The 26,621-nt window shown below is 46.4% G+C and overlaps 2 protein-coding genes across 3 annotated transcripts in view; both read right to left on the bottom strand.

Moving 5' to 3' along the window:
- LOC127033060 (CMRF35-like molecule 5) overlaps window positions 1-2,832 on the bottom strand; it is a 31,961-nt gene extending 29,129 nt beyond the window's left edge. For both annotated transcript variants that reach the window (XR_007769018.1, XM_050920871.1), the window contains exon 1: window positions 2,745-2,832. The gene's annotated coding sequence lies outside the window, so the exon portion shown is untranslated. The remainder of the gene's footprint in view (window positions 1-2,744) is intronic.
- A 3,682-nt stretch (window positions 2,833-6,514) lies between these two features.
- LOC127033055 (CMRF35-like molecule 5) lies at window positions 6,515-25,998 on the bottom strand. The gene is made up of 7 exons (XM_050920861.1): window positions 25,899-25,998; window positions 20,509-20,835; window positions 19,333-19,471; window positions 13,347-13,456; window positions 10,799-10,851; window positions 10,213-10,353; window positions 6,515-9,422 (listed from the first exon to the last, which is right to left on the bottom strand). The coding sequence occupies exons 1-7, from the start codon at window positions 25,936-25,938 to the stop codon at window positions 9,270-9,272; spliced, it is 963 nt and encodes a 320-aa protein (XP_050776818.1). The 5' UTR covers window positions 25,939-25,998; the 3' UTR covers window positions 6,515-9,269.
- Between the last annotated feature and the right edge of the window lie 623 nt (window positions 25,999-26,621).

Raw genomic sequence — 26,621 nt, 5'->3', positions numbered from 1 at the left:
AACTGGGGATTTCTGGAGTTTAGTGCATGAGCCTCTACCACATGAGTTAAAAGCCAATTGATTGTTAGCTAAGGCAGTGGAGCAGACTCATTTTCTCTCTCTTTCTAAGTGGTCTCAGTGTCACTAGGTGGGACAGAATGCCGCACCCAAAAGGTGTGTGGATTACACTCACACAGCCCACTCTATGCAGAACCTTGCACAACCAAAACTAACTCAACCCTGGCACGCATGAAGCAGGGAACAAAATCACTTGGCAAACTGTAACTGCACCAACTGCCACAGCAGTAGAAAATGAGCCAATTCACATTAGTTTGCAAATAAGGGCAGTCAGTAGGAAAGTACAAGATGATCTTTGTCTTTTATGACTTCTCCTTTTGAGAGAGAGCCTTAGACCCTGGGTCTTACAGGCCTGGGCTTGGCTTTGCTCCCAAGAATCTGGCCATGAGCTGGGGACATACTTGTGTCATTGCCCTGGCATCTTGCTGCATTGTTGGTCTGGCCACAGCTTCTGTTGGTGACAAATTACAGGGCCCAGCCATGACCAACAGCCCTGAACTCTTTCCTATGGCCTCTTCCTTGTGGCCATCACCTGGCTTAATGTCAGATCCTTGCTGTACTAGGGACCTGTTTTCAAGCTGATGTAGTCCCTAAACTAAAGGTCCTATCATCTCAAAGACTGAGCAGCTTTCCCCAGTTTCTTCCTCTCTAGGGACCATCCTGTTTTCCAAATCCTAGAAGCATGAAATGTGACTGCACCAGTGTATGGCAAATCCTGGGCTGATTTTTATTTAACCCAAACTTCCCTAGTTTGGGAACACTGATGTGCTGCTAACGGTTTAACAAAGGGCACCCACAAAAGATGTCTCCTTATCCTATGTAGAAAACAGTAGGTGAGATGTAACTAAAGGCTGTCATAATGCGTACACTCGAGCACTGGGTTAAGGGCAACTTTAATTCTGGCATTGCCTGATTTTTGGGTACTTGCTGTACAACCATAACATTCTTCTAACATAATACAGATTGAGATACCCTTCCCCATAGAGAGCAAAGAGCCAGCCTGACTGACATCTCCAGGAGATTCCAACTCCTGGGAAAGAAGGGAAAAATCTTAAAGCATGAATTTTTCTTTTGCTACTAACAAGTGCTAAAGATTCAGACACTCCCAGCACATTAAGAGCAGAGAAATGCCCGGCTCAGCATATTCCATCCCACGAGAACATGGGGAAAATAACTTTGGTGCAGAAGACTCTTGTATTGCCATGTTTTCTTTGACAAGTTAAACTGTTGGCTAGGAAAGAAAAGTCCTTTAAGAAGCTACACTTAGCAGGGAAGCTTGACTACCCCAAGGAATTAGAACTAGGGTGTGCTCCTGCAGCCTCCCATTAACTACTAATCCTCAGGAAAACCTGCAGGGAGTGGACAAAATCTGAGGTTTTATATAATACAGGCCCAGCTCACTCCCACTGTGGAAGAAGTGCAGTATCATTAACAGAGGGTGTGCTGCTGAAGCCTTAACGATGGCACCAGATTGGTATCAGAGGAGAAATTTCTGTAACCAGACCCGGCCTATGTGTATGGAAGGAAGAGAAGAGAGTTCCTTTTGTGGAGTATGGGTGGGCTGATTAGAACTGAAATGCTTCGTTAGAACCCAGAAAAACCTGTGATGCTAATGCAGAATCAGGGGGAATGCCTAAACTGACAGACAACAGGGTTGTAGGTACCATCTCTGTTAAAGCTGACATGGTTTCAGAGGTATGCATGCCCTAGTGGAATGGGAGCTGATACGGCTTTTATCAAATCTGGATTTTACAGATGAAAAAATGCACTTTCTCATGGCAAAGTTTGAATCAAACATGAAAACTGCTTTGTCCACTTGAATGCAGTGGCTGATTGGACTGCAGCCAGGAAAAGAGATGCAACAGGTAATTCCTGCTATTTCTACATTTCTGTGACCATCAGGGTCCAGACACCCCAAGGGAAGGGCAGAGGGATCTGAAACCCAAAGAATATGCAATTGAATCAACTGGTTGTATACAATATTATTGTGTATAAATATGTCAGGTAAGGTCTCTCATGAAAGCTTGTAATGTTTTGAGCCTGCCGGCCATTATGAGAGAGGTTTACAAACAGTGGGTATGAATTTATATCTATAAAACTGCTCATAATTTGTGCTGCAGCATTCAGCTACACCTTACTACAGAGAGGAGCTGTAGCGATCAGTCAGGGAGGAGCAGCATCTCCAACCAGCTGAACCGAGCACCAAGTCCCTAGCATTATGCACCCCAGGGAAAGGTGATGGTGGACCATTAAAGTTAATGGGAAAACACTGAAACAAGTTGCAATGGAAAAGGAAAATCTAGTGATGGAAAACTAAGAAAGGAGGGATCTTCCCCACCCTCATTAACCATAAGTCAGCAAGCTAAGGGAGGCAGGGGGGATATGCATCAGCTTAAAAGCAGGCTCTTTGGCATAGAAAGCTCCAAAATGTGATGGGGTGGATCCAGCATCCAAAAACATTTACTGGCTTTGTTAGTTCAGTTTATTCACTGCCTTGGATTATATTTTATCATGGCTTCAACTTTAGTTTCAAGAAATCTTTACATTACCTAGCACTTCCATGTTAAGATCTTTGCTTTTATTTCTGAGTCGCTGACTGCTTTGAATAGTCAGTCTGAGAGATACTCAAAGAATCGCATAACTATGTATCTTATTTCTTAATTAATAAAAATAAAGTTGGTACTTACAGACTTTTTTTTCTGAAGGACATGAACTTCTAAAGGCAAGCGTAACTGCCCCTCTTCTCGTGTATTCTGCTCTGCATGTCAGTGTCCTAGCTTGCAGTTAATGCTTTGCAATGGGTTGCATAACTTCTTTATTCTGAGGAAGAAGAATATATTTACAGCATAAAACCTCAGATTGGCAGGCAGGGGTTCACTGGAAAACAGACTGAAGTAGCAGGGTGCCCGTAGCACTTCTCATTTCTGCAGTCTGAGCCTTAACGCTACTCAACAACAACCTGTCTTGCCTTTCCTTGGGGAAGATCTGGACTCTGCAGCACAAACCCATGCCCTGTGGAACATCCTAGTCTTGCAGAAAACAGTCTTCCCAAATGATGCCAGCAGCAAAACAACAACCCTTCCCACTAGAACCTCATTCATCACCAGACAGTTCTAATTTTTTTTTTTTAACACTCAACTGTGATTGTCTTGTCACTGTCTGTGAGCCCCATGGAACAGGGGCTGTTTATTTTGTTTCTACAGCATCCAGCACAATGGAAGCCAATCCTGATTGGAGTCCCTGTAATACAAATAATAAATGGGGAGGGAACCTAGGGGGTACCATTGAAATGCTCCGATTCTCAAATGCTCAGACACTTGGGACACTTCAGAAAACAGGGGGACAAATTTCTCCCCTGCGTTTCTCTGATACGCGAGAGATATGCTGATATACAATGCAGTGCTGGTTCCCTTTCACTCTGTTGTAAAGAGGTGCAGTTCCATTGACTTCAGTGGGGTTACTTAGGGCAGGTCTAAACTTAATGCTATGTGTGTGTTACTGAAATATGTTGTGAAGTTGGAAACACTCACAACCAGCCTTTGAGGTACAATAACGGAAAAGCCGGACAATGTTGATGGCTCATTAAGGGCAATCTACACTACCAAGGACTATCACAGGATCTGTGTACAATGAAGACTTGTCAGAGGGAGCATGTTATCAATGGACACTGCTTGATGCACATCATAGTGAAAGATCTTTCCAGCAAGCTGGAAGAGCTTATAAAGGAGGGGAAGGGACATCATCATTTTTCCTCACTTCCCACACAACTCAACGCCTGGAAACAAATCTGGAGAACAAAGACTTTGAATGGGGGAGGTCGTCCCAGGCTGGAAAGGCGACTCCCAGTTTGTGTGTGAAGGAACTATACCATCAGAGTGAGACACTGCTTGATTCAAAGCCTGTCTAGTTGATAGAACTCAGATTATGATTTTACTTTTATTTTTTAGGTGACCAACTTTGATCTGTACGCTTACTACTTATAATAATTTTAAATCTGTCTTTCTGTAGTTAAGAAATCTGTTTTATGTTTTACCTGAAACAGTGTGTTTTGCTTGAAGTGCTTGGAAAATCTGCTCAGGAACAAGAGCTGGTACGTGTCCTCTCCACATTGAGGGAGGGGCACACTGGCTAATAAACTTACACTGGTCAGACTTTTCACCAGGGCAGGATGGTACAGCTATGGGATTCTAGGCTGGGGAGCTGGGGGAATTGGGTGGAGCCTCTCTATTGTTAGTTCATGAGTGGCTAGGAGAAGCATTCATGTAACTCATCTGGGTGTGTTCCTGGCTGTGCATGGCTGTGTAAGTGTAGGACCTGGGGACATTTGCAGCTTGTCCCAGCATCACAGTGTGAGAGAGAGCCCAGGTTGGTAAAACAGAGGGCTGAGCAGTACCCCAGTTCCAGGTTGCATCCTGGGAATCTTGTCACAGTCAGTATAACTACAGTGCTCAGAGGTGTGAATTATTTACACCTCCTCATCAATTATTGGGGGTGGACCACATCCACCCTGACTGAATTGGCCTTCAGCACTGGTTCTCCACTTGTAACTCCCTTCTCTTCATGTGCCAATATATACTTATGCCTGTATCTGCAATTTTCACTCCATGCATCTGAAGAAGTGAGTTTTTACCCACAAAAGCTTATGGTCATATGAATAAGTTAGTCTTTAAGGTGCCACCAGACTCCTTGTTGTTTTTCTGGATATGGACTAACACGGATACCCCTCTGATACATAGTTATATACCGAAGTACGTCTGTAGTGTAGACCTGGCCTAATTTAGTGAATTTGGCTCTTTTTGTTCTCGTACCTCCTCTTCCGCAAACAAACTCTTTGTGCATGTGTCCTTCACAGTAGACCTTTCCCATCATACCTTCACAAGCACTTTTCCATAGTGAATTTTCTCTTTGGTGGTAATACAAGCTAAGGAGTCAGGTATCCTTGAGCACAAAGTGCAAATAGACAAAACAAACAAACAAACAAAAACACCTGCCGGAGATTTCATCCCTTCAGACAATGGGAAACAAGCTTCAGTGCAAAAGCCTCTTGTATTGGTATGTCTGCAGTTGAGAAGTGAGTGCGACACTCCTTTATTACAAATACAAGTTAACATTACCTCCCGTATGCCCATTACTTAGGCCATGTTATGTTCGAGTCATTCCTAGGAGCTCTGCCCAGAGGAAGGATGAGCGCTAAAGAGAAGAAGCTGCAACCAGTGCAATCTGTGTGGGAAGAGACAAAATTCCAACTGTAGGAAGATTCTTCCTCCAGTGTTGATGAGGGTGCGACACTCCCCCTGCCCCACACTGGTGCTGCAGAAGAGGAGTCCCTAAGATTCAGGCCCTCCTTTCTTAGACAGAGGTCAAACTGCTCATGCTGGATGCACCAAAACCTTCAGCAAGTTCTCAGTGTTACGTGATATTCATTTCTGCAGAACCATGGGGATGCTAGGTGGGGATAGATGCTGTGCACAGAGCTAGGAGCTGCACCCTTCTTCAGAGCTGTTTCTAATCTAGGGATGAGGCTGTTAATGAGCTGCAACAAAACTCACAAGCCACTCATGACTGAATGTGAAACACTTGATATGCATTTTTATATAGACCCCTCATGGGGTGAGTCTGTGTGATGAGGTCTATCAGGCCTTCTCTGCCCCCTGCTGGAGGCATCAGCACCCTGATGTTCCCTGCCCACAGGAAATCCACTTGGATCAGGTGACCAGCAAGACAATCTTCCAGAGGTCTAGAAGGGCCAGAAGGAAGGACTGACCAATTACGACTCAGCAGGGCAGTTAAAAAGGCTGGCTTGCATTTGCTTAGGGGCAGAATTGAGTGAGACTGGGACAGAGGAGGAGCTTCTCAGGACTAGCCCAGAATCTTAGTGCTATAACTACATGCTTTTGTCCTCTTCAAGAGGCGAAGACAGCTGAATCCTGACAGCTTGGGACACCAGAACCCTGTGTTGTTGAGCCAGACACTCTAGTCTGCTGCAACACACACCCAGGTCTGGTTCATGCCCCCAAAGCTGCAGACTTTAACCAAATACTGCTCAGCAAGTCACCTATCTCCAGCACCCAGACACCCTGTTCCCAATGGGATCCAAACCCCAAATAAATCTGTTTTACTTTTTAAAAAGTTTATACAGGGTACATTCATAAATTGTCCACTCTCTATAACATTAATAGAGAGATATACACAGCTGTTTGCTCCCCCAGGTAGTAATCACCTCTGGGTTTACTAATAAACAAAAGTGATTTTATTAAGTATAAAAAGTAGGATTTAAGTGGTTTCAAGTAATAACAGATAGAACAAAGTAAGTTACCAAACAAAATAAAACAAAACATGCAAGTCTAAGCCTAATATATTAAGAAACTGAATACAGGTAAATCTCACCCTCAGAGATGTTCCAATAAGCTTCTTTCACAGACTAGACTCCTTCCTAGTCTGGGCCCAGTTCTTTCCCCGATGCAGTTCTTGTTAGTTCCAGCTCAGATGGTAACTAGGGGATTTCTCATGACTGGCCGCCCTCCTTTGTTCTGTTCCAACCCCTTTTATGGCTTTGGAACAAAGCAGGAATATTTTGTCTATCTGGGTCCCCACCCCTTCTTCTAAATGGAAAAGCACCAGGTTTAAGATGGATTCCAGTACCAGGTGACATGGTCACCTGTCCTGTGAGACCCCAAGCCTCCATTCTTTCCAGCTTGACTCACAGGAACACAGGAAGGCTTACAGGTAAACAGAGCCATTTAAAACCAATTGTCCTGGTCAATGGGAGCCATCAAGATTCTAAACCACCATTAATGGCCCACACTTTACATAATTACAATAGGACCTCAGTGTTATACCTCATATTTCTAGCTTCAGATACAAGAATGATACATTCATACAAATAGGATGAACACACTCAGTAGATTATAAGCTTTGTGATGATACCTTACAAGAGACTTTTTGCATAAAGCATATTCTAGTTACATTATATTTACACTCATGAGCATATTTCCATTAACATATGGAGTGTAACATCACACCTGAGTTGCTATTTTATTAGTTGATTAGCGGTGGTTCTCAACCAGGGGTATGTGTATCCCTGGGAATACGTAGAGGTCTTCCAGGGAGTACATCAACTCATCTAGATATTTGCCTAGTTTTACAACACTGTACATAAAAAGCACTAGCGAAGTCAGTACAAACTAAAATTTAATACAGTCAATGACTTTTTTATACTGCTCTGTATACTATACACTGAAATGTAAGAACAATATTTATATTCCAATTGTTGTATTTTATGATTATATGGTCAAAAATGAGAACAAGCAATTTTTCAGTGCGTGTGCTGTGACACTTTTGTATTTTTATATCTGATTTTGTAAGCCCGTAGTTTTTAAGTGAGGTGAAACGTGGATTAGAGACTGAAACCAAGCATATGGAGTAGGCTGCTCTTCCCCAACCAGGCAGCCAGATCTTACAGACTAAGGCAGGGAGTGGATGCAGTACCAAGTGTGGCCTTGAAGGGGACACTGCAGAGCTGCCCCACTTCCCACAGCCTGCTTCTATGTATGTTTATATGAATGCCAGATCAGGGTTTTAGAGCCAACATGGGATGTCTTCCTGTTTGCATGCACTCACCTCACTCATTGAGTTTAACGGTCTCTTAGGAATGATCACCTAATGTCACAGGGTGAGCTGAGCCTGAAAGGGGTTCAAAGGCCAGCTCTGACTTGTCCTTGGATCAGGCAACTGAAGGCCCTGTGGCTGCAGGCGGTACCTGCCATACAACGCAGTCTGGGGCAGCAGAGTAGGGGTCAAGTGGTGGCTGTCTACAGTGCTTGTGCAAGAGCTCTGGGAATGGAGCCAGAAAAGGCTTAGCTTGCAGGGAAGCCTAGGAAGGAGATGGTGGGAGAGACTTGAGGAAGGGCTGAGTTAGAAGCCCAAGAGGGTCAACTGAGGGAGGTCTGAGATAGCCCTGTGGGAATAAAGATATGGGGTGGAGGTGTGGGCTGGAACAGGCAGCTGTCTCATTAGTTAGCTCAGTTCAAGGGGAGGGACCAGGCTCCCTGACAGAAGGGTGAAGGGTTACTTGTTAGTCTGGAAGTGGAAGGCTCTGGAAGATCCTGCGCTAGGGGCTGAAGGCGTATTTGAGCCTAAGAACAGGGCTGCAGCTTTCTGAGCCCAGTGAGGGCTGTGCACCATTCTTTGGTTTGGATTTTTCCATTGGACTGGGACAGATCCCTAGAAGGGGAGGAATTGAGCTTTGGACCAGAAGGTCAATATCATCGCAGGCTTGTAGGCCTCTGTGAAGGACCATTGACCCGGAGGGGAAATTGAAGCATGAAGCACTTCATGCCAGCCCAGTCCAAGCTGACCCTCTTGCATCTAGTCTGACCTCCTGCCTAGCTCAGGCCATCTCTCTTCACGCAGTAATTCCTGCACCAGTGATTGAACTAGAGCCTGTCTAACAGAGCAGCCATTTTATACATCACATATGGAGGGCTAGGGAGTAACGCTGGACTGAGATTTGTCAGCTGGAAGGGGTCAAGCCCGTGGTGTAAAAGTTGACAGCAGTTCTCCCCACATCTGTTGGCTGCATCTCCCCGGATCTCTGCTTGTAATGTATGTTCATCCAGATCCCAGTGCAGACAATGCAAAGCAAGACTGGAGTTTTCAAGAGGACCAGGGAACAGAAATAGATGGTATAGAGTTGGCAACTGTGTAGACAGAGAGAAATATATAGAGCTCGGTGTATGAGATAGAACGCATCCCACCAAAACACACCTGGATCTGACACCCTCTTATTGAGTCATTCCAAGGACCGCAGTCCAGAAGAGAGAAAAGAGCTTTTTATTAGCAGTTGTCTAACTTTAAAGCAGGAAATTCTGGCAGACAGAGAGAGAGTGTGACAAACCTGCAAACCCATACGAAGTCCTTCTAGAAATGCTCCCAGTCATCCAGGAGGTGAAACCACCAGGAATATGTTCTGTTTCCAGATGATCTGAGGAACGAGAAGCACTGAGTGGTAAGTAAATCTGTGAAACAGTCTCGCTGGCAATGGGACACAATCAGCAGCAACACTAGCATCACAGTACAGGGGGACCTGGCACAAGAAGAATAATGGAGGAACAGGAACCTGAAAGCTTCTATGTATGTAACTGCAGGGAAATGAGAACAAGCTGCTAAAAATTCCAACAGTAGGAGGGGGAATGTTCCAAGAGCATTGAGCTTCATCCAGTATTTTTTTTCCCAGGTTTTCCTTGATGACGAGAGGGGGATGTCCTACTGCGTGTGTTTGGATTCATATTGGCATAGATGGTCTGCTGATGTGAGGTTGTACATTTCACTGTACCAGGAACAACCTCTTCTGTCGATCTTGAAGCCTGAAACAAAAGCACCATGAATCAGAGGACGCAGATTATTCTGGAGCGACTCCAGGCACCAGCGAAAAATGACCTCAACTGATTCTGTTGCACTTTCCTGTAGAGTTCATTAGCTGTTGCAACTAGATGAGACTCGTGATTTTTAAGACAGAGGAAAAGGTTTTGTGCAGGACACTGTTCCCTCTAAGCTCTGCACATGTGCATGTGCACACAGATCCTAAACACCGCGCACACGGCGAAACACCGCGCACACAAGTTTGCACAGAAGAATTTTTTTGCGCACACCACCTGTCATAAATTAGAGGGAACATTGGTGCAAGAAGGGCCAGAGGGAAGAATTTGCCCACAGATTCTCTTAATTACTTAATTACTCTATCAGCTAGTGGGAAAATGTCTCTTTTCCATGGAAAATTAGGACAAACTCAAATATTTTTGGCATTTCCATGGAAAACTTGGACTTGTCATCAAAAAAGTCAAATAACCCCAAACCAATTTTCTTTTGTTTTCAGCTACAAAAACCAAAACCAATTCCAGTTGAAAACTGCCCCAAACTGCAAAATGTTTCCGTTTTTGGATATTTGGTTTTCTGATGAAAAATCAAAACTTCATGAGGAGGCCAGATGCTATGAATTCTTTTGTTGAAAATCCAATTTTCCATTGGAAAAATGGTGATGGAAAATATCTGACCAGCCTTATCCCCTGCTCTGGTCTCATGAAGAATTCTCATGCTGGTGACACACTCTCCAGCAGCACTCAGCTAACAGTGGTAACCATCGGGCTTTCTTCCTACCTGGGTCTCCTGGATGGCATTTTCATAGAGATCCTCATTGGCTGCTGAGTCTGGTGTCTCCTCCATGGGCATGCAGATGGCTGCCTTACAAGAGGCCACAGGATCACTGGTAACGAAGGACGACGGGGTGTTTCCAGGTACCTGAAACGGGCATGTGAGGTGTTCAGAACAAAGAGAAACTCTGAGTCCCTTCTTCCCAAAGTGTCACACTATAGGGCTAGAGAAGCCAGGGATCAGTTTCTCCTCTGCACCTTTGCTGAATGTGTTTGAATAACGATCCCTAAACAGAATCATCAGAGGGGCTTGAATTTGACACTTTCAGCATTAAACACCACCACTTAACTCTGCTAAGTGGTAGTTGTAGTAAACTCTTTTATGTGGACCAGCCACTAGAGGGGGAGAAAGTCACACGTTGTGCTAGTGTGGGTCACATCTGCAGTTACTTCAGCACAGGGGAGAGAGATGCCCCCTTTCGAGAGCTGATATTCAGCACTAGGTGACCAATCCTTGGAATACTGCCTTTCTCAGCTTTTGAGCAATGTGTGAAATATTCTAAACTCAGGCATCTGCCTGGGGTCTGTCTTACCAGCCGATAGGGATGGAAGTTCTTTTGCCTTTGTCCACATGCTCCCTCAAGAGCTGAAAGAACCAGAAAGAGAAGTGCATCAGATGAAGCCAAGCTATTTTTAGGTACGTCTAGGTGTTTCTAAAGCCCTTGGCACACCAACAGCTGAGCACCTCGATGCAGTGCCAGGTAAATGAAGCTCTCCTCGGAAAAGGCATAACACTTAGCAATTTTCATCATCTAAGGGCTTTTTGAGAATGAGTTTGGTAAACACTGGACTGTCTGGGTACCTATGTAACCCACTGAACTTGGGTGACCCGGTGGTGCTAACATGGACTCAGGCCAGTGGTTCTCAACCTATTTACCATTGTGGGCTGCATCCGATACTACCTGGATGACCCTGAGGGTGTGACATGGGCTGCAGCGCTGTACTGATTGGGCTGCAAGCGGCCTGCAGGCTGCACATTGAGAACCACTCGCCTAAATAAACCAGGTGAACCTCCCAGTACAGAAGTGGTTCTAAGTCTGTGGATCCCCAGAGCCACTCTGCTTTTCACTGCACGTGGAAAGGAGTAACATTGACACTACAGCATGTTTGCCCTTCCTCCACAGCTCAGCCCCTTTCCTGCTACCAAGAGGTTAGGAGTCTGCGGGTATGTTTGGCAAGGAGAGGACAGAGCCAGGCAACACTACCCAGGGAGGACTTCCCATAGTTAAGCACTGCAGAAACTTGCCAGAGAGTTTAACACTGGTCCAACTGGCCTCAATTTCGCATGGTGGGATCATTATGCCCAGCATTGGGAGCATGTCTTGGGAACCAGTCGTGCTGCCAAAGGAGAGTCGGCTGCCACCAGCAATGCAGAGAGACATTGGGACAAGGTGGCCTCAGGCTCTGTGTACTTGTAACTAGTGTGAGATGCCAGTGCCGCCCAGAGGATTCCAGGGGCCTGGGGTCTTCAGCGGCAGGGGACCCCGCTTCCACAGTAATTTGGAGGTGGGGGTCCTTCTGCTCCGGGACTCACCATCAAGTGCCCCAAAGACATGCGGCGGGAGCCCCCCGCCGCTGAATTACCGCCGAAGCAGGACCCGCCACCGAAGCGCAGCAGGGTCTTCGGGGCACTTCGACAGCGGGTCCCAGAATGGAAGGACCCCCCACCGCCGAATTACTGCCAAAGACCCAGCTGCACTTCAGCGACGGGTCCTGCTTTGGCGGTAATTCGGTGGCAGGGGGTCCTTCCGCCTGGGAGAGGAAGAAGCTCCGGAGCCCAGGCTCCGCGAGAGTTTTCCAGGGCCCCCAGAGCGAGTGAAGGACCCCGCTCCAGGGGACCTGAAAAACTCTCGTGGGGGACCCTGCAGGGCCTGGGGCAAATTGCCCCATTTGCCCGCCCCTCTGGGCGGCCCTGGAGATGCAAATAGAAGATCTTGGGCTTGCGCCAGCAGCATTTAAACCCAGCAGGCTCGTGTGGTTAGTGTGGCTCCAGGGTCATGGAGTGCAAACAGGTAACCAGATAAGTCACTCTGGATGTGAATGACACCCATAGGATAGCAGTCGGAGGGCGACGCCAAGGCTGTGGGTCCAGTGGAATGGGGATGCCCTGATCTAACCCCCACCAAAATAGTTAAGTTGCTTCCATAGAAGTTTAATTTTTTTGAAAGAAGGTGCAGGATAAACTGATATAAGACCATTTGTGTGTGGACACAAGACATTGCCTGCCGGGAGAAAGTGAAAAACTGGTGCAGCTTTCTCATGTAGACAACCCCTGGCTCTTCTGCTTTGTGTGTGATACAGGCAGGGTGGGGAAAATCATTAACTTTCCTTTTGCTTTCTAAACAGCTGCAGGGTTCTTTCTTACTGTGTGCCAGAGCTAGTAAAAGAGAACTCCAGGGTTTTACCCCCATGTATGAGGCTCATTAAAGCCCAGCTGCAGGCCATTGAAGCTAAGAGGAAAGATCAGTGTTACTCAGTACAAGGAGGTCTTACAGAGGTTGTTCCAGGAAGGAAGGAATTGGTCTCTTTGCTTCTGGCTATTACAGTCTGGTTAGCCCAGCTGTGGCTAATAAAGTCAGAGGTTCAGCAATTCCCAGAGTGCAAAACCCAAACCAGCTTGGGGCTTTGGAGGTGCAGAAAGCCTTTGTAGCAGCCACTGGCAAAGAACTGGAGATTCCCCATCTGGTTAGTGAAAGACCCCCTACTGCTGTGTTTCTCAATTGTTTTCTTTTGATTTGTATTGGAACGTATGCACTTAAAAAAAATTGCAGGCTTCTTATAAATAAATATGCCCACCCATCCAATTAGCCTGTGGTAGGTGCCTATGCTAAGACTGGGATTGGAGGTTCTTGGGGTTTGATCCTGTCAAGATCTGCTGCCTTCCAATTTTCACATGTGTGAGGAGTTGCTGGGGTGGGAGTGACTGTAGCTAGATGCTTGTGATATATTTGGAGACAGTTTCTCTGCAGTTACATTTCGTGCAAGGAGCACTGTGGGTCAGAGAAATGAAACTGAACATGCAGGTTGCACTGAGCGAAGATTAAAATGGCTCATTACTTGGGAAAGTGATTTCTTTTTTACCTTTGTTTCTCCTCTGCGACATCCTTCTAAACAGTACAACCATGAACAGAATCAGAAGTAGAACCAGCAGGATGCATGGTGTCAGGATATGGAGGACTGGGTCCGTTGTACTAAAAGCAAGAGGAAAAGAGAGTCTGTTTCTACCTTGCTTGATACTTGCACTTTGTTTAGGCAGAATTTTAATCAGAGTTTGTTGCCTTTGACTGAGACGTGTGAGTATTACCCCTATTTTGCAGAGAGAGAAACTGAGGCATGGAAGTTTAGTGACCATCTCCAATGTGGTACAGTGAGACAGTGGAAGGGCTGGGAACAGCATGTGGATCTCCTAACTCCCTGCCATATAGTCTAAGTGCTAGTCCCTTGACTTCCACGGCCAGTTAATTTCCTAATGCTCAGCGAGGCAAAGCTGGGTTCAGATGGGAACTGGCAGCCAATGATATGCGTGCTTTGTCTCGTGTCTAGAAAACCTCTGGGTGCGATTACCTGTGGCCTCAGCCCCTGGAGTCCCGTGATGAGGGCAGAGTCTCAGCTTTCATTTTTTAAAAAGTCTCCGGCCCTTGTGGTTGCCAGGAAAGGCTTGCTGATGTGACCTGGGTGTGGCAGTGAAAATAGATCTGAACTGCCCCAGGCGTCTCAATGAAAAGCTCACTTCAAGAGCCACTGTTGTGCAGGGCCCTGCCTACTGCATGCCCCCTAGCAGAGAGCTCTGTGTGCTGCAGGAGAAGAGTGCAGTGAGTCCCTCCTGAACAGTTACAGCCTGGTTGCTGGGATGCTGTCCCTCTTGCCTACCCGGGCGGAAAGGTGACTTCTCATGCAACCTTGATCCTCCCGAGGGGAGGGGATAAGTGGGGTCCTATGCCACTTCCCCTGCTGCTCCAGCCTTCAGGTGGAGGTGGTTCAGGGATGGGTTGGGAGGGGGCAGGCAGCTATGGGATCCTGTGTTGTGATGTCACTGAGGCCCCTATTCCTTTAATCTAGTCCTGACTTCAATGCCGCTGCTTCAGCCCAAAGATGTGAGTTCATGTGCCTCCAGTCGTGTTTGGTGCTGCCTTCTGGCAGACCCTAGATGGTATTTGTCCTAGATTCAGAGTCACTGGTAGAGTTACATCGCCGGCAGTTACAGCGCTGCTCAGAGAGCGCTGAAGGGAAACTGCTGTTGTGTGTTCACACTGTCAGCTACCAGCGCAATAGTGTGCTCACACTTGCGGCACTTGCATCAGTATTCGAATCGGTGCACTCTGGGCAGCTATCCCACAGAGCATCTCTTCCTCTTCTACCGCTAAGAGTTGTGGGAAGGCGGAGCGTGTCGCGGGGCATCCTGGGTCCTGTCCCAATGCCCCATGATGCATTGCTTCACATCCCAGCATTCCCTGTGCTTCCGTCCACATTTGGTGCCATCTTTCAACGGTTTGTGCACTGCGCGGTCTGTCTCTTCAGGCTGCAGGAATGGATCCCACACTGTTGACCAATATGCTTCTCGCTCTCACTAACACATCATGAGTGGCAATGGAGTTATTCCTTAAACTACAAAGGCAGGAGGAGTTCAACATTGATGTCACCATGCGTGGTAGCTATGACATGAGATTGCTTGTGGAATTCACGGAGGTGCTGACCACAGTCGAACGCTGCTTTTGTGCTTGGAAACAAGAACTGAGTGGTGGGATCACATCGTGATGTATGTCTGGGATCATGAGCAGTGGCTGAAGAACTTTCAGATGAGGAAACCGTGTGATGAACTTGCCCCATCCCTGCGGCACAAGGACAAGAGAACGAGAGCTGCCCTACTGTTGGAGAAGCACATGGCGATTGCACTGTGGAAGCTGGCTACTCCAGACTGCAACCCATCGATCACTAACCAGTTTGGAGTGGGAAAGTTGACTGGTGGACTCGTGTTGACGGAAGTGTGCAGGGCAATTAATCATGTCCTGGTCTGAAAAACCATGACTCTGGGCAACGTATGTGACCTTGTGGATGGCTTTTCACAAATGGGCTTCCCTAACTGCAAAGGGGTGATAGATGGCACCCATATTCCAATTCTGGCACCAGACCATCTAGCCACCAAGTACATTAATCAGAAAGAGTATTTCTCTATGGTTCGCCAGGCCCTTGTGAATCACAGGGGGCATTTCACAGACTGGTCCGGAAAGGTGCATGACACATGCATCTTTTGGAACACTGGCCTGTTCAAGAAGCTGCAAGCAGGGATTTTCTTCCTGGCCCAGATGATCACTGTAGGGGAAGTCAAAATGCCCATTGTGATCCTGGGAGACCCTGCCTACCCCTTAATGCTGTGGCTTATGAAGCCGTACACAGGGATCCTTGACAGCAGCAAGGAGCAGTTCAACAACAGGCTGAGCAAGTGCAGAATGACTTTTGACTGTGATTTTGGCCATTTAAAGGCCTGCTGGCGCTGCCTATATGGACCTGGCTGATGACTATTTCTGTGCTTATAGCCGCATGCTGTGCACTCCGTAATATTTGTGATGGGAAGGGTAAAAGCTTCACTCTGGGCTGGACCACTGAGGCTCAGCACCTGGAGGCTGAATTTGAACAGGCAGAGACCAGGGCTATTAGAGGGGTGCAGCATGGGGCAGTAGGAATCAGGGATGCCTTGAGGCAGCAATTTGAAGCTGAAAGCCACTAATATTTGTTGCTATGCTTGGGAGTACAGTGTTTGTAATGCTAGGAGGTGATTGTGATTGGTGCAGACGATGCACTGTGAAAGTTTAAGAAAATTGCCTGTTGCTTTGCAGGGTTGTTTGCTTTCAATGAATGGAATAAAGATTGCTTTCAAACCAACACAATTCTTTTATTACAAAAACAACCACGGGGGGAGAGAGAGAAAAAAACCACCTCAGCACTGAGGGGGATGAGGGAAGGGAGGGCCCCAGGAGGAGGTGGGGTCCGGGGACAGTTAAAGATTTGTGTATGTCCAGGTATCATATGCAACCTTGTCCTTTGGATTATAGTGCAGTGGGTACTGTTCTTCAGCAGGGCTAAACTGCAGAGGGATGGGTGTTGAGTGCAGTGGGTACTGGGGGTCCGCAGGGCTGGACTGTGACAGGGCAGGAGTGGGATGCAGCGGGTACAGACTGGAGCCAGGAGGTTGATAACAGTGTGTTGGCGGTGTCTGCAGGGGCGCATGAGAAAGAGTTTTGCGACAGCGGATGCAGGGGAGGGCGGGCGCGGAGCTGCTTGGTTTGCAGGTGTAGCAGCGCCTGGAATGTGTCTGCTTGGCACTCCATTACACTCCATGGCTTTGTTCTGACACACCATGTTCTCCTTTCGGTCCCTCTTCTTGCTGTCCTGACACTCCTTCAGTTCTTGGGTTTCGGCCACAGAGTGCATCATGACATCACGCAGAAAGTCCTCTTTAGTTCTTCATGGCCGCTTTCTAATTCTGCGCAGCTGTTCAGCCGGCGATAAGAAAGAGGGAGGCTGGGCTCACAAGGTCATCTCTGTGAAGCCAAAATGCAACATTTTACAGAAGCAGTATTGGTTACAACACACAGACCACTGATTCAGTGATTTCAAACACAGCCACTGCTCACATACCTGTCACTAACTGGTTGATCCCAGGCAAGCACATATGAGCCACAAGACCCCCACAATGGTGAGTAACCGCAGGGGCAGGGGAAATCAGTCTTCCAGGACTGTACTGTACACCGGGCATATGGCTCTTGGGGAGAGCCAGCACTGTAGGGGGGGCGTTATAACCATTTCTGTCCCCACATTTTCCATAGGCTGCGTTCATCTGGAAGGTATCTCGCTGCTGAGGGTGAGCAAGGAGTCAAGGGAGGGTCTTCTCCAAGACTGCGGCTTCCGCCCTGGCCCTTATGCGGCTTACCTGTGTGCAGAAATGGTCCCTCCCACAGTGACGGCAGAGTGGTATAGGAAAGTTACCCTTAATTGGGCAAGAGACAAAGCAGCTCTGCCAAAGTAACTGCAGCAGTGGATTGCCCAGTATCTCCATGAGAGTTTCCTGGAGATCTCTGAGGCAGATTCCCGTGAAGTGAGGGAGTCAATCAACAGCCTGTTCTGCCGCTCAGACTAGGCATGTGGTGGTACGTGCATCATACAGACACAAGCCTGCTTTCTGCAACCCTCCTGCCCCCAACAACTTGCTTCAGCAATTCCCAAAATCAAAGCTACTTACCAGGGGCCTCCTCTCCTGTTTGCACTTCACTAAGCTCCGACTGCTGTGACTGGCTAGTCTATTCTGGGGTAGAGAAGAGAGCATGGCTGCATGCATCTTTGACCTCTGAGTCATTCTCTGCCTCTGGGTCCTTCTCCGCATCCTCATCCAAGATTTCCTCCTCCTGTCTCAGTCCACTCTCGACTGGCACACGAGCCACCGAAGTATCCACAGCGGCCTTCACAGTGGAGGTGAGGTCACCACTGAGTATCACGTCCAGCTCTTTGTAGAACTGGCAGTTCGTGGGTGTAGCACCAGAGTGGTGGTTTGCCAGAGCAGAGGTTTGCCTCCTGCACCTTGTGGTAGGCATTCTGCAGCTCCTTCACTTTGACCCTGCACTGTAGTGTGTTCTGGCCATGGCTCCTTTCTGTCATGCATTGTGAAATCTGTCCACAGCGATCATAATTCCTACAGCTGGAGCGCAGCTGGGAGTGGACAGCCTCTTCTTCACAAATGCTGATGAGGTCCAGCAGCTTGGCATTGCTCCAGGTGGGGGATCTCCTGGTGCATGGAGCAGGCATGGTCACCTGGAAAGATGCGCTGAGACCACTGCATGCATCACCGAGCAAACAAGAAGAGGACTTCCAAAATTCCCAAGGAATTTAAGGGGTGGGACTCATGGTTGGTTACCTGAGAGCAGGGCAGTAGAGTTCAGTTTCTGTTCTCTAAGTGGCTTGGCAGTGTATACATCTCAGGAGTTACATCACAGAAAGCTGCTTTACTGCGCAGAAGCTTGCCAGTGTAGACAGATGCTATTGGAGTTGAGCTTGTCTCTAAACCTCCAGGTGTCCTCTGAAGGGAGTGTCTGCCCTCGGAGGGCAGTGTAGAAACCCCGGTTGTGCCAGAAGGCTCCATGAAACAGGCTCCCCCACAGTGCCTTTTTGTCAAGGGCTGTGGGTCTTAACAGCCGATATGTTCCAATGTGCCACCAGAACACAAACCTGAACTTTGACCGAGGACTCCAGTCCGGGGATCTGAGTGAGAAAACCCAAAGGGTCCTGACTGGTTCCCTACTTCTATTTAAACTGAGCAGAGGTACAGGAAATGGTCTGTGCAACTGGGTTTTTCCATGCTTAGGTCCGCCTCCCCAGGGCTACCAGCTCCTGGTACCTGACATAGGCGCCGACTCCGTGGGTGCTCCAGGGCTGGAGCACCCATGGGGAAAAATTAGTGGGTGCTCTGCACCCACCAGCAGCCAAGCTCCCCTCCCCTCCCCTCACCCCACCTCCTTCTCCGCCTCCTCCCCTGAGCGTGCCGCATCCCTGCTCCTCTGCCTACCTCCCAGTGCTTCTCAGCCACTTTCGAACAGCTGTTAGGCCACTTCGGGGGCGGAGGGGCGGGAGGAGGAGGAATGGGAATGTGGCATGCTCAGGAGAGGAGGCAGGGAGGAGGGGGCCAGGGTGGAGATTTGGGGAAGGAGTCAGAATAGGGGCAGAGAGGGGTGGAGTTGCGGTGAGGACTTTGGGGAAGGGGTTGGAATTGGGGTCGGAGGGGGTGGGGCCTCATAGAAGGGGTGGAGTTGGGGCAGGGCCGGGGGCAAATGGGGGAGCAGAAGTCAACGTCCATGATACCTGACTCTGACATCCTGATCTGGGGCACCCTGTGAGCCTGGGCCTCTGGTCTGTTTTGGACTCTGATCTCCTGGTAACGCCTTACTCTTGGTCTGCCCTCTGGCCTCTCTCAGATACAGGTCTCCTGGTATCCAGACCTGGTCTGGCTCCTACTCTGACCACGAGGTCAGACTTCCCACATCCTGGTCGTGACCCCTCTAGAATGTCCCTGGACACTCACCCTGCACGAGAGTCGCTGCTGTGAACGGTGGAGGTGGATTCAGCCACTTCAGGGGCAGTCCATCTGAAAGGAACCTCATTGAAAGCAGCATGAACTGTTGTCTCTCTCGTTGGTGCTGGCGGTGGCGAGGCAGGAACAGCTGTGAACAGGCAGACTTAGCTGCGTTAACAGTCGTCTGACTTTTGCAGAATATTTTGGCTTCATATTAACTGAGTATGTACCTGCCTTTCTGCATTTGCTGGATGACTCCTATTAATAATGCCTAGCTCTTACATAGCAGCAACGTCTGGCGCTTTGGTTTTAACCCTGTGGCTCTACTTATGTCTCCTGGTTTATTTCTTGTGGACTGAAACCTCAAATAGCTATTAAAGGTTTAGAAAGATGAAGCTTGGTTTCCTGTGCAGTGATCGCTGCCCTGTCCCACATCCTTACAAATACAGTATTAACGGCCTGACTACGACGCATGCAAAGCTCCAGTTAACTTGTAACGAGAGTTTGACTTTCAGCAAAAATATCTCAGGTCAGGGCGGACACAGTCAAGTTGCTGCTGCACGTGTGTGCCTTAAATGTTCTGTTTTGTTACTAGGCTCTCTATCTGCCGGCTGTTTCTAGCCTCCTCTCTTCTTCCCCAGGCCATCCTAGCTCAAGTCAGTATTTGTTCTCCTACAGTGGTCTCTGGCACTTATTTATACTGGAACATGGGAATTGTCGTACTGGATCAAACCAGTGGTCCATGTCGATGTGCCTCTGACAGTGGCCGCTACTTTCGAGGAAGGGGCAAGATTCCCATAATTAGGGAATAATCTGCTCATAGGGGAGCTGGAAGAAGTGTCCCCTCATTTGGTAGTTGGTTTTTGCCCTGAAGCAGGAGGGTTTGTATCTCTTATACATTTCTCTTCAGTTTAGGCCTGGTCTAAAAACACAGTTGCACTGATTTAACTACACGTGACTTTAAACCAATTTAGTTAAACTGGTACAACTTTGTGCATGGACACTCCTAGACCCCAGGTTTAAAATTGTTTTTAATCAGTTTAGCTTACATCTTCAGACTGGTCTACATACAAAAGTGCACTGCAATAATTACTACTAGTTACAGTTCACACCCCTTGTTCCAGCATAAGTCTGTGTGCAGACTTAAGCCAGTAAAAATCAAAGAAGACTCATGCAGGGACTTACCTGGAAGAACATTCGCTTTCACAGGGAACATGAGATCCCATCCCAGTCTGTCTATCCCACACCAGTAAGTCCCAGAGTCTCCCTCTGTGAGGTTTTTCATGGTCACTATGAACGTGCAGAAAGTGTGAATGTCTTTGATGGAGACTCTGTCGTGCTTCACCATTGCCTCTGACCCTGTCGTAACAACTACAAGGCAGGATGTTGAAGTTGTTCCTCTGCACCAGTATTTAATATAATTCTCATAGCCTCTGCCATACCAACACTGTACAGTGAGCACTCCACCCAGGGGACCTCTTACCTCCTGAGGGCCAATCAAGGCCCAGCATCCTACAAAAAAAAATCCAGAAAGAAATGGAGATAAGAACAGCCATACTGGGTCAGACCAAGGTTCATCTAGCTCATTATCCTGTCTTCCTACAGTGACCAGTGCCAAATGCTTCAGAGGGAATGAACAGAACAGATGGATATAAACTGGCCATCAACAAGTTTAGGCTTGAAATTAGATGAAGGTTTCCAACCATCAGAGGAATGAAGTTCTGAACAGCCTTCCTAGAGTAGAGAGGGCAAAAACCCTGACCGCCTACGAGATTGAGCTTGATAAATTTATGGAGGGGATGACAAGACTGCCTATAACAGCATCTAGCCAATCTGTGCCAGCTATTAGCAAATATCTTCCACAGCTGGAGATGGGACACTAGGTGGGGAGGGCTCTGAGTTACTGCAGCCAGTTCTTTCCCAGGTGTCTGACTGGTGGGTCTTGCCCACATGCTCAGGGTTTAACTGATCACCATATTTGGGATTGGGAAGGAATTTTCCCCTGGGTCAGATTGGTAGACACCCTGGAGTTTTTTTGCCTTCCTCTGCAGCATGACGCATGGATCACTTGCAGGTTTAAACTAGTGTGACTGGTGGATTCTGTGTCCCTGGACGACTTTAAACAGTTATTTTGAAAACTTAATAACTCAGCCAGAGGTTATGGGTCTATTACAGGAGTGGGTGGCTGAGGTTCTGTGGCCTGCAACGTGCAGGTCAGACTATACGATCGTTATGGTCTCTTCTGGCCTTAAAGCCTGAGTCTATGAGAACAGGACAATTTTTTAACTGATCCATCCTGTCCTCCCAGCCCAGCTTCTGACAGTCAGAGATTTAGGGACACCAAAAGCATTGGGTTGCATCTCTGACCATCTTGGTTAATAGCCATTGATGGACCTATTCTCCATGAACTTCTCTAATTCTTATTTTGATCCCAGTTATATTTTTGGCCTTCACACATCCCCTGGCAATGAGCTCCACAGGTTGACCTGTGCACTATGTGAAGAAGTACTTCCTTATGTTTGTTTTAAAACTGCTATCTGTTGAGTTCATTAAGTGACCCCATGTTCTTGTGTTTATATAAAGGAGTAAGACATCCCTATTCATACCCACCCCACCTCAGTCACCTCCTTTCTAAAATGAACAGTCACGATCATTTTAATCTCTCCTTATCTGGAAGCTGTTCCCTAATCATTTTTGTTGCCCTTCTCTGTCCTTTTTCCAAATCCAATATACGTTTTGAGATGGGGTCAACAGACTGGCAAACGGTATTGAAGGAGTGAGAGCACCATGGATTCATATAGCGGCATTATGTTATTGTCTGTCTTGTTATCTATCCCTTTCCTAATGGTTCCTAACATTGCTTGCTCTTTTTGGCTGCTGCTGCACATTGAGCAGATGTTTTCAATGAACTATCACAATGACTCCAAGATCTTTCTTGAGGGGTAAAAGCTATTTTAGACCCCATTGTTCTGTGTATATAGTTGGGATTATGTTTTCCAATGTGAATTACTTTGCATTTTTCCACATTGAATTTCATTTGATATTTTGTTGCCCAGCCACCCAGATTTGTGAGATCTCTTTGTAGCTTTTCACAGTGTGCTTTGGACTTAACTATCCTGAATAATTTTGTATCCCCTGCAAACTTTGCCATCTCACCGTGTACCCCTTTTTCCAGATCACTTCTGAAGATGTTGAACAGCACTGGTCCCAGTACAGATCCTGTCTTCACTGTGAAAGATGTTTGTTCCTATCTTTTAACAATTACTGATCCATGAGAGGACCTTCCCTCTTAACCCTGACTGCCTACTTTGCTTAAGAGGCTTTGGAGAGGGGCCTTGTCAAAGGCTTTCTGAAAGTCCAAGTATACTATATCTGTTAGATCACCCTTGTCCAAGTGCTTGTTGACTCAAAGAGAATGAGGAATGATTTTCCTTTACAAAAACTATGCTGACTCTTCCCCAACATAGTGTTCATATGTGTCTAATTCTGTTCTTTACTGTAGTTTCAACCAATTTGCCTGGTACTTAAATTAGGCTTATTGGCCTGTAATTACCAGGATTGCTCTGGAGCCTGTTTTTTAAAAATCTGTGTCATATTGGCTATCTACCAGTCATCTGTTACCGAGGCTGATTTAAGCTATAGGTTACATATCACAGTTGCTAGCTGCAATTTCACATTTGAGGTTCCTTCAGAACTCTTGGGTGAATACCATCTGGTCCAAGGTGCGTATTACTGTTTAATTTATCAATATTTTCCAAAACCTCCTCTACTGATACCTCAATCTGGGACAGTTCCTCAGATTTGTCACCTAAAAAGAATGGCTCTGATGTGGGAATCTCCCTCACATCCTCTGCAGTGAAGATTGATGCAAAGAATTCATTCAGCTTCTCTGCGAATGGCCTGGTCTTCCCTGAGTGCTTCTTTAGCACCTCAATCATCCAGCAGCCCAATAATTAATAATTTTTGGTTTTGGAAGCAGAGAAGATTTATAAATAGCATCAGGACGAGGAAACAATCTGACTGGCTGGTAGTACTGTCTGCATGTTTACAGTTGGACAGTTCAGAACTAGTTAGCTGTATCTTCCTATCTTGTGTAGATTCCCATGTATCAAAAGAAAACAGTGGCTTGGCTGTCCAAAAATAGACTAAATGTTTTCCTTTTTCGGGTTTTTTTTTTCTTCTCACTTGTGTGGGGAAGATGGGATTGTCAGTTATAGCTTCCTCCTCCAGCCCTACCTAAATATCTTCTCTGAAATTAACTAAGAACCTTAGTTCCAAAGTGCTGTGTTAAATCTCCCAACACACACACACACACACCCTCATCTAGGATAGTTACACAAACATTCTGCCTCTTTGGCTCCGCTTTTCCAAACCTTTTATTATTTAAAAAAAAAAAATCAATGGCCAGGAGTGCAAAACACCAGTGTGTCCTTTAACCTAATATATGTAAGATGCACTGACATTATCTAGCATTTTATTTATTTAGATTTAGATGATATAAAGATGCCTCTTCATGGCTGTAGGCACCCTAACACATCATTACTAATAAATTGCAACTAGCATTAAAGTAATCACCAGGAACTACCTACCAAACTCCTTTCAATTCCTTCGCTGTGAAGTAAGTATTAGAAACCTGGAGAGGGGAGGGGGACACTTCTTCCCTTAAGGATCATATTGCTATTAGTCAGAAGTGTTTCTACCGCTGTGACAGGTCTGAGCATGGAGAGGAAATTCCATTACTACACAGCCACCAGGACAGGTGATAGAAGGAGGGGGAACAGGCTGTTCAGCAGGGCTTTGTTACATCCATGTTGCACAGAAGATGATAAAATGAATAAGAAACAAATATAGACAATTTTTAAACATCCACTTGTATGCTCCTAATCTTTGAAGAACACCCAACAATGAGCATCAAGAAACCTGTCTCTTCTCACTAAAGTTAGGCCAAGAGTTCACAAAAGAGTCGTGATTTTTGAGTACTCCATTTGCAACCCCTTTGAAGAGTTCTGAATTTTCAAGAAGTGCTGAGCATCCATACCTCACAATTGCTGCAGGCGGGGGGGAGGCCTTCAAGATACTCAAAATCACTAGTGACTTTATATAACCTTGGGCTGGATTCTCAAACATCCGCACAGACCAGTTTGGAAGACAACTCGCTAACTACCCCAGCTGACCGTGTTACCCAAGCTAAGCTCCAAATCAGGAATTCCTAGCCAATGCTGTACCCAAAAGCAATACTCCTCAACCAAAATACTTTCACAGAAATGAACATGTTCATTTATAATCAAGGGAAATGCCTTTCTGTCCTAACAATTTTCCAGTCCTTTTTATCATTGTGCTAGACTACAGGCATGTTGCAGCAAACGTTTCTTTTATGATCAGATACATCAGCATGTGAGTAAACCTAATACCCCCAAAGTAATTTTTCTAACAGTATATCCCAATGTGCATATGCACACTGGTTGTACGCGTTAGGGACAGAACTGCCATCAGTCATATTGCTAACAATAAATTATCAACCCAGCAAAGTGCATGAAGCTTAGAGTAGGGGAGAGATGTTAATGCTGCAGTTCAAACCTCCTGACCTTTCAGCAGCAGGCAAGCATGGAAATATTCGAAGATCATTGACAGGCAAGTATTCACATTCTATGGTACCTGAATGTTTCCAAACCGCTTAGATCACATTCAGAAATGCTACCTTATCTACAGCAGATCAAAGGGCAGATTTTACAAAGGTATTTCAGCAAGTAAAGCTGTAGCTAGATTCCTAGTGGGGTTTACAAAAGTGCCTAATGTGACTCTAGGTCAGGGGTAGGCAACCTATGGCACGGGTGCTGAAGGCAGCACGTAAGCTGATTTTCAGTGGCACTCACACTGCCTAGGTCCTGGCCACCGGTCCGGGAGGCTCTGCATTTTAATTTAATTTTAAATGAAGCTTCTTAAGCATTTTAAAAACCCTTATTTACTTCACATACAACAATTGTTTAGTTATATATTATAGACTTATAGAAAGAAACCTTCTAAAAACGTTAAAATGTATTACTGGCACACGAAACCTTAAATCAGAGTGAATAAATGAAGACTCGGTACAGCACTTCTGAAAGGTTGCTGACCCCTGGGCTAGATGCTTAGGCTGCTTATATGTTTTTTGTAAAGCCCACTAGGTGCCTAAGTCCTGTTGACTTTTTCAATGAGACTTCAGCACTTGGATTAAGTCACTTACAGCCAGAGTCCCATTTGCAAAGTCTCTGGAGCAGTATTGAAAACTTTCCCTTAATGCTTCTGCTCTTAGATTAAAAACCATTTCCAGGTGGAGTTCTGCAGTTTGGGTTCCTATCTGGAGACAGCTTCTGGGAATTTATTCTTTAGCCAAAATGTTCAAACTTGTGTGTCTAAAATTAGGCATCTAAATGCAGGTTTAAATTTGGGTACGCAGGTTTGAAACCATTGCCTTGGTTCCAACAATCCCTTCCTAGTAATATCCTCCTCCCACCGATATTGATGACAAAAATCCCGTAGCAGGATTCTTAGGCCTTTGCCCTCATTCCACTGACCTCTAAATAACTCCTTCTCACCTGGGAAAACAATCCAGCCCCAGCCAGGGAAAATTCTCATTGTCCTGGTTCCTTCTCCGAGCAGCAGAAAGCCAAATGGAAAGTAACGCGCTCTGCAATAAGTTGAGTTTTCTATGTGGGCCTAGGCCAGCCAGGACCACCTTTTTCCTCTTATAGGCTGCAGTAAAAGCATGACCCCTTATGGACAATTATTTAATTTTAGTTTATGAGTTCCTGTTTTTGACCGCTTCACTTCCTTCTGAGAGGAGTAGATGCTGCTCACTCTGTTCTTTGTGGTTGAGTTATTTTGGGAGGGAGTGTCACGTCACCTGTTTTTAAACTTCTGTTTATATTTTCTTCACAATCGGGCCTGTTTTTTGAACTCCTGCATCCTGTTCTCTTAATGAAATGTCTAATCATGCCCCAAAAGCATGAACAGTAACTGTGTATGGTACTTACATCATGAGGCCTAAAACAAGATCATAGTGGATCACAAGCTAAATATGAGTCAGCAGTGTAACACTGTTGCAAAAAAAAGCAAATATCCTTCTGGGATGTATTAGCAGGAGTATTGTAAGCAAGACACAAGAAGTAATTTTTCTGCTCTACTCCATGCTGATCAGGCCTCAGTTAGAGTACTGTGTCCAGTTCTGGGTGCCACATTTCAAGAAAGATGTGGCTGAATTGGATTACATCCAGAGAAGAGCAACAAAAATGATTAAAGGTCTAGAAAACATGACCTAT

This window comes from Gopherus flavomarginatus, chromosome 12, assembly GCF_025201925.1.
Source record: "Gopherus flavomarginatus isolate rGopFla2 chromosome 12, rGopFla2.mat.asm, whole genome shotgun sequence".
Lineage (NCBI taxonomy): Eukaryota > Metazoa > Chordata > Testudines > Testudinidae > Gopherus > Gopherus flavomarginatus.
The sequence above is the reverse complement of the archived record's forward strand: the minus strand, read 5'-3'. Positions and strand labels throughout refer to the sequence as shown.